General features: G+C 37.4%; 1 protein-coding gene across 2 annotated transcripts in view; it reads right to left on the reverse strand.

Annotated features, from left to right (window-relative positions):
* Positions 1-1,714: 1,714 nt before the first annotated feature.
* Positions 1,715-8,679, reverse strand: part of LOC119501561 (splicing factor U2AF 65 kDa subunit-like) — an 11,471-nt gene continuing 4,506 nt past the window's right edge. The window contains exons 6-11 of one of the 2 annotated variants that reach the window (XM_037791996.1): positions 8,225-8,363; positions 7,286-7,365; positions 3,557-3,679; positions 3,391-3,477; positions 2,647-2,889; positions 1,715-2,478 (exon numbers count right to left, since the gene is read on the reverse strand). In XM_037791996.1, coding sequence (XP_037647924.1) covers positions 2,347-2,478; positions 2,647-2,889; positions 3,391-3,477; positions 3,557-3,679; positions 7,286-7,365; positions 8,225-8,363 — 804 coding nt within the window. In that variant the 3' untranslated portion in view covers positions 1,715-2,346. The remainder of the gene's footprint in view (positions 2,479-2,646; positions 2,890-3,390; positions 3,478-3,556; positions 3,680-7,285; positions 7,366-8,224; positions 8,364-8,679) is intronic. The other variant, XM_037791997.1, reaches the window with a different exon arrangement.

Consider the following 8,679-nt stretch of genomic DNA (forward strand, 5'->3'; position numbering starts at 1 on the left):
CTATAGACAGAAACAACACAAACTAACCTCTGAAAGCAGTTTGTAAAATAAATATTAAATATCTGTATTATCATTTATAACCGACCCAATGTCTTTATAACATAGAAAAAAGGATTCCCACACAGACAGACTGACAGTGGATGCAAGCATTTATTCAAGGCAATGGCAGTGGCAGGGATTGTACAAACTAAAAATGTCTTTTAAATTTTTGGCCATCCAAAAACGTATAAAATACAGTGGCTGCTTATTATCAGTTGATATGTCCCACTTATTACACTAAAATACAATTTGAAACAGCAGATTGTTTGCTGTATGAGCAAATCAGGCGACATTTAAATGCATATTTTCCCACGCATCCCAAAGCCGGACAGATTTGTTTGGATTTTTGTGCCTGCACTATTTCATAATAAATGAATGCTTTCATATAATACATTTTCTCCAACAGATCACACAAAGAATAAAGCTTAAAAAATATCAAGTTTGCTATCTACAAAACTTAAAGGTGCATTTCTTAACATGTGCATATCGGCTTTATCTTTTAAATGAGAGCATGAAAACGTATTTGATTTTATAACTTTGATTTTGACAACAAATTGTCGACTATTGCTGGTTAGATGGACACAATTGACCCTTCATTAAACCCTGCCCCCTTAGTTACTGTTACTGTGTCGGTTCAGCTAACGCTGGCAGATTTCCACTGAAATCATAATTTCTTGAAACAATGGGTCCTTGATTTAAGACAGAGGAAGACAAAAACGGCTTCTCATTTATAGCCCATCTATTTTTGGAAGATTTTATCAGCTGAAGCTTGCTAGACAGCTAATTAAGCTAAAGCATGTCAGACTTTTTCCCGCTGACTTCTTTCAAAATGAGAAATTCGTAAAAGGGGTTTTCAATGCACACTTAATGGATAAATTCATGATATTGTGCTAAAAAATTAGGCTAAAGCTAACAGGCCCGAAGCTAAATAGTTAGCACCATCATCAGTTGATGATCCATGTGGAAGACATGGAAATAAAGAAACAGTGTTGTTTTGTTAATCGTAGAAATACAAGTATGATAAGGAAAAATGCTAAATCAGACTATTATTGTTTGGCTGTTTAAATTACGTGCTTGTTATTATTTTTCAAACTTTACTTTAAGGATGAGGATTAACTGATGTATTATGTAAACGTAACGTTATCTCAGGTAATGTTGGCTTCGGTAACTCGAATGTCCTCAAATCCAATAAAAAGCAGAACAGAGCTGCTATAATGTCAGCCTGATAGCATCCAGGACTATAGCTTCCCCACAGCGGAGAAATGCTATACAGCTCCATGCGAATGCGAAAATGCTAATATGTGAAGATGCAAAGATGCTAAGATACCAATTTGCTTCGCAACCGGAAGCCACTGTTTTTTCACCCATTTGCTTGCACAGAATGGAAGTGAATGGGAGGAGAATGTTAATTCTACGCATGTGTGACCGTGCCTTAATAGCGTCTAATTGAAGTTGCTTCCAGTGTGCGTGACCGATTTATTTTTATTTCTTATCTTTTAGATGTTAGAGTTCAATCTTGAAAATCTTTGTTTCGTTCTCATTGGCGGCACCTATGGGGATAAGCTGTAATTGCGGGTGTGTTTTTGGATCTCGCTTCACAGAGAGCGCCGCTTGTGACTTTTTCCTGGCTATGTCGCCGCAGACACCCAGTTCGTAATACTGCAAATGCAAGGGCTTTCATCAGTGGGCCATAGGCTCAATTAATTTAATATTTCATATTTACAAAATAACCTTTGAGGCCGTTCTGACAAAAAAATTATAAAAAACAATTGACATTTGGTCTATGTAAGCAGTGCAGGTAATAGCATCGTATATGTTTAAGGAACATTAATAGGTGATGTATAGAAGAAAATAATACTTTTTTTTTTTCTCTCATCAGAATCAGAATCAGAATCAGATTTCTTTCTCATAGCCCCATAATAAACATTTATGATGGCTTCTCAAATCTAAAACAGAGAAATGAATGTTTGTGCTCAGGAGGGAAATCTAAACATTTGACTGTTTTTTTTTTCTCATATAGTGCATACTGGATAAGACAGCTACTCTGGCATTGTCAGGCAGTATTAGTTTAGGTAATACATGTCACATTCATTCTACTACAAATGTAATGGATACTACAGTATTTTATAAATTGAGAATGAGATCAGTTCACTGTGGGTGTTAAAGCTAAAGCTGGGAGTTAGATATTCAGTGAAGGAACACACACTGCAGTCCAGTTTGTTAAGTAGAAGATGTAATAAAACAAGTCTTTTTTCTTGGACGCGTTCACGACATTCAGAGGAGTTGAGAGAAAACTTGTCTGTGCTTTCAAAACTCGTGTCTGTGATACATGTCTGGATCGTAGTATTTGGTGACCACCACTCTGTTGGCAAACTTGCGGCCGGTGAGAGCTTGCATGGCTTTCTGACAGTCTGCAGCAGAAACATACTCCACAAAGATCTGGAGAGAAAAACAGTCAGTCAGGTCCTGAACGGTATGAAGATGAGAGCAGAACTCCTTTACTTTGAAAAGAGTATGAGAGAATGGAACAAGCAAAAACTGTCTTTGTGAAGCTCGATAGTGTATAATGCTCTGTGTTTTGTGGAGATAATAAGTCTAAACTTTTACCTTTCCGCAACCGGGGACTTCCACACCGTCGACGGGTCGGGGGATCTCGATGGAGCGGACGCTGCCGTACTTGCAGCACTCCTCGCGGATGTCTTCCAGGATCTCCTCGTAGTCCTCGTCGTCCACCAGCTCCTCGGGCATCACCATGTTGAGAAGGCACAGCACCTCCGTGGGCAGGGCAGAGTTCTGAAGCCTCTGAAGCCCGGGGACTTGCAGCGTCACCGGGGTCTCTATGATGGAGGTCTGGGGGTGGAGGAAGAGTCGTACGCATCAGCTTAGACTCTGTTTGGTTTTTACAAATAAGATCCAGACTCTCAGCCACAGTCATATGACAAATATATCTCCCATAAAGCCTGCTGCTTCCTGTCCTCCTCCCTCTGCCTGTTACTGTATCTGTGGCTCTCCTGCGGAGCTGCACATGCTGGAAGTAATGTTTCCGTTGACCTTTCACTCTCACCATCTGCCACTGTGACTCTTCACATTGTTGGAGTGTAGAAACTGCAGAAATTCTCTTGTTTGTTTACAGTTTTATACTAAAAGGCCTTTTTAACAGCAGACATTTTGACATGTAACAGTAGGAAAAATACAGGTACAAATAATACAATTTAAAAAATCAGATATTGGAATCAATTTTCTGGTATCATGACATCCCTAGTTATTCCCTGTTGTGGATACTGGTTGACTGTCACACCTGTGCTTTTCCTCCTGTGATCTTCAAGGAAGGTAAAAGATAAAAGGACTCACAGGATTGGCGTTTTTAGCTCCTACACTCGCCCTTTGGACTATCAGCTTTTTGTCGCCCAGTTGCATCCCATTGAGCCCAGCAACTGCCTGCCAGAGAAAACACACAACACCTCAAAGTAGCACATCAAACAATACAGCTTATCTCAACACCTGATCGCACCAGTACCTGATCAGTGGCGCTGACGTCTACGTATTCGCAAAAGGCGTAACCTTTTGACAGTGACGTGGCACTGTCTTTCACTAGATTGAATGCTTTGAGAGGCCCAAACGATGTCAAGAGTTCCTTTACCTGCAAAGAAGAGTCAGACATGAGACTGATAATTCACAGTGGACATGCAGAAACCTACAGAGTGACACTTAAAATCATCACATCACAGTCTATTTCATTAATACTTGATTACTGGAAACAAAATGTATGCAGTTAAAAAGAGTTTGCTTTGGTTGTTTTTATATTTTGCATTGCTATAAAAAGAAGAAAGAAGAGAACACTGCATAAAAAAGATAATGTCTTTTGAGGGTATTAGAGAAGACGCTGATGATGTGGATCTGAGGGAACAATAACATAACTTCCTGAGAAGTATTATTGAGGCATAGCCATAAATATGTTGAAAGAGTGATAATAATAATCACATATTCAAAGCTGGAAGTATTTTTTCTCACGCCGAGCTGAGCGGTGAAATAAAAGAGAAATTTATATTTTGACTTTTATTGTATATTGCCAGCTACAGGCAAATTACATCACATCAGTTGGACGTTTTCTTACCTTTACATTAACAGCTGAATACAACCCTCCCTCCCCCACAAAAACACCACCACCATCAACAACAACAACATCCTCAATTCTTAATGATCAGGCCTTAAGCCCTAAAATCCCCGGGTCCTAAACGCGCTCCAAAAGCATGATGGGAGACAGAAAGTAGCCAGTAAGGGAGCCTGGCGGCTGGGAGTGAATCCGTGTGAGGACCAGAATGTCTTACTTGCCTTGTGTTACATGTTGGCATGGCAGCAGTAGATGAGTACTACTGAACAAATTATGAGCGCAGACTTAACGATCTTACAGGCCCCTAGCTGGGGACAAAGTGGGGGAACAAAAATGAAAGAGCCGTGAGTATCAATGCAGTGGCAAGTGACTGCAAGTATTAAGAAATAAAATAAGTCAGTGAATAATATACATCTATGACGGCGTATTAGGGCCTTTGTAATTTAAAAAAAAAATCATAAATATGGAGCCGGGGGAGGAGGGTAATACTCTGAGAAAAAAACTCAAACTTTAAGATATAAGTTGTAAATTTACAAGAAAAATACTGAAATATTATCTGAGATTATAAAGTAATACATTTACGAGATACATTTAGAGTTAGTTTTTTTTTTTTTTTTTTTTTTTCAAGGAACCACATCGCTTCACTTTGCAAGGTTGGATCAACCTCATCACACCACAGAGGCCACAATTAAACACTGCGGTAACGTGAGCCGAGTGCAAAACTGTGGCTGGAGCGTTGAAAAGTCCAAAAGTCAACATTTATTGAAATAAGATAGATGTAATCATTTCAAAAATTCAAAACATGTTTTTATCTAAAAAAATATTCTGCTTCAATCAATATTTGTTGGTGTTTAGCCTTTCAAAAACAACATTTTCACATACAAGTAGGGGGGACTTCAAGGAAAATAGGTTGGGAACAACTGGTTTATCAGATAAATCCTAAAGATTGCTGTTTCCGATGTCCTGTGTGAAGATCCTGAAAGACACATATACATGTTTTCTTTAATGTTTCTTTCCGTGTTTTCCTAATACTAATATAATTTATTTATATATATATATTCATATATATTCTCGGCGGCTCAATGTTACCGCAGTGTTTAACGGTGGCGTCTGTAAGGTGATGAAGTTGATCCAACCTTGCAAAGTGAAACGATGTGGTTCCTTGACAAAAAAACACACTTTTTCTCGTAAATTTGTGACTTCATAATCTCAGAGAACATTTGAGTTTTTTCTCATAAACAACTTTAATTTGAGAGAATATCAGAGTTGTTTCTCTGAATATTACACCCCTCCCCGGCTCCATAATATTTTATTTTTTTTAAACCTACAATGGCCCTAATATGCCGTCGTATACATCAGGCTACATGTGCTCTGTAAGCTAGTTAGAGTAAATGAGACAGAATGGACAGTTAAGAGTTAAATTAACTGTGTAACAGAGAAAGTTTACACCATCTGCTCACCTGAAAGCAAAGACGGAGCTGTGAAACTCTTCATAGTATTACACTGAAATATTTACTATAACGTTCAATATTGTCAAAGAAAAAGTCCACCCATATATTTAAACTTTTAGTTATGATTAATTTCCAAAGTTCACTCATTTGTGGATTTTTTGTGTGACTTTTTTAGGTGTGGTTGATTTGACCCATAATGCCTTTCTACAACCACCTTTCTTTCGCTGCACTGTAACCTCTATACCTGTCTTATTCCATTTTAGCTTGTTTTTATTTCTATTCTCTGAAAAATGGTTTAAAGATTATGTAGAATTTAAGTATTATTATTCAGTGAGTTTTATTGTATATCTTAGGTTATGGATTCTGTGTATTCTATCTCATCTTATTTTATCTTTTATAATGTGTTTCTTGATTGCTGAAATGTGCTATACAAATAAACTTGCCTTGCCTGTTAACAGCAGGTGCAAAGTAGGACCGCAGATATAGCCCGACCGATACTGGTCTTTTGAGGCTGATACTGAAATTTAGATAATTAAATTTTTGGCCAATATCACAACATTCTGTATTTTTTTTATTGTTTTTAACATAAACAATCTTGATACTGATCACTATGATTTTTTTTATTTTTTATAATTCTGATTCATGTTTGAGAAGCTAGAAGCAAAAAATATTTGTCAACTTTGCTTCCATAAGTGACTTAATAATATGAATCAAACAAGGCTGAAATTAACAATTACTTTCATTGTCGATTAATCTTTCCTTTTTTTATTAATCGATTAATTGTTTGGTCCCTAAAATGTAAGTTAGTGGAGAAAAATACTCTTTAATTTCCTACCGCCGAAGATATTCATATTTCTTATTTTGTCAAACCAAAATTTCAAGATACTAAAGTTTATTATCACATCAGAAATTAATTAAAACAATTAATCTAATTTCCCTTCAGCTCAGTGATCAATTATCATGGTGTCAATTAATTTTCCTGCAGGTCAACTAATCATTTAATCAACTAATCGTACAGCTACTGAACTATAGGATGTGTGATAGCCACTCTTTTCAAAATAAAACATCCTGTGTTCTTAAGGTGGACTTTTTCTTTGACAATATTTACTTAAATGAATCGGGAGCAACATTCAGGCCTGAATATCACACAGAAATAAATAGTTTATCAGCCTCGTACATAAATATACTGGACTTTGCTTACCTTTCCTTAATCAGTATGCTTAACATGAGAAACGCAAAAGTCACAAAAAGCCTTTTTATGAGATTGATATATGATTTATGACATGATACGATTAATGTTTGTTTAATATCAGATAGTTTTGAGAAAAAAATATATATAAGGCTAATTCTCTGTAGAAGTTGTCTATTGTGAATACTTTAAAATATATATTCATAACTACAAGTCATTAAATATGAACCTATCTTTATTTTTCCTATATTGTGTTAAATTGATATTTTTTGTCTTTTTGTGTTTATGCTCTGGGGTCTCGTTCTGTTTCTGGCTCTGATAAACATTTAGACTTCTGTTTTCTCTCTGCCACAACACAGTTTTTGACATTTTCACGTCATAAAGAAATGTAAAACATATTTTGTGCATGTTTAAAGTGGGACAAAAAACCTCAGCAAGTGAGAGAAAAATGAGGTAACATGAGTGCACCTGTTCAGTCTGTTTTCAGGTAAATACCTGGTCATCGTTAAGGTAGTTCGGCAGGCCTCCTATAAACAGTTTGTGGGGGGAATCGGGAACGACTGTGGAGACGACGCCTGCAGAGAACAAAACAACAAGCAAAAAAAACATTTATTACATCATATAATAGGATATGTCATTACTTAAAGGGATAGTTGTGGTGTTTCTCAGTAGAGTTGTATGAGGTGCTTCTCCATAGTCAGTGAATTACCTACAGTAGATGGAGTATGGAGAAACAGAAAGGAGTAACAGCACGGAAAAAACAATGTTCTGCTGTAGACAGGACAATATTTTCACCACTTTAGCTTACTGTCAAACAGCCCTTTATGACGGGGAACGTAAGCCGTTATATCGCTCTCTTCAAAGCCACCAGACTCCATTGACAAAAACATTAATTTTACCTCGCAGAACACAGGAGTTGCTGATCTACCGCTGCCTCGGCCGTTTCCTAACCCTAACTAAGTGGTTGTGTTAACTAAACCTAACAAGCGTATATTGACACGCCGTTCCCGGTCTGTCCAAAAGTAACACAATAAGGGTACCCTGTGCGTCGGTCTCCGATGCCAAGGGGCACTGACATCGAGGCAGCGGTAAACCAACAACTCTCTCTACCGGGTAAAATTATTGTTTTTGTCAATGGAGTCTGGTAGCTTTCAAGAGAGCGTAGATAACGGCTTCAGTTCCTCGTCAGAAAGGGCTGTCTGACGGTAAGGTGAAGTGGTGAAAATATTCTAAATGTAGCCTACACTTAAACTGATATTGGTTTTGCTGCTGCCCCCGTCCACAGCAGTACATTGTTTTGCTCTAGCGCTGGTATACTCCTCTCTGCTTCTCCAAACACCATCTACTGTAGGTAATACACTGAATATGGAGAAATACCTCATACAACCCCACTGAAAAACATCCAAACTATCATAATATTACTCAGTAACAAACCTGGGACGTGGATAGCGGGCTGCTCTGAGATACCAGGTAAAGGCCGATAGTCGTGAGGTCGTCTAATCTTCAGTGATTGACCCTGAAAAATGATTCCATCGAAGGCCATCGCCTGCGTCGTCTCGTCTACGGACCGAAACTGGAGAGGAATCATTTTAAGACATCTGCTGTCCCAACAGCAATGTTTGAATGTCTGACATCTGTTATCTATTGAGTTTATTTTGTACTGTCCTCCTATTGCCCCAACTGCTTTGTGATAAAAAGCTAAAAAAAATCTGAATCTAATCTGTTTTTCAGATGACTTTTACAAGAAACAAAGTGTACAAATGACAAGTTGTGGTTGTGTGTTGTATTTGTGAAATTAAATAATGAATAAAATATAATAAAATCCCTGTAAAAACTAACTAATTTGCGAATAATCGCGATTAAATATTTTAATCGATTGACAGCCCTAA

Source organism: Sebastes umbrosus, chromosome 14 (assembly GCF_015220745.1).
Source record: "Sebastes umbrosus isolate fSebUmb1 chromosome 14, fSebUmb1.pri, whole genome shotgun sequence".
Taxonomy (NCBI): domain Eukaryota; kingdom Metazoa; phylum Chordata; class Actinopteri; order Perciformes; family Sebastidae; genus Sebastes; species Sebastes umbrosus.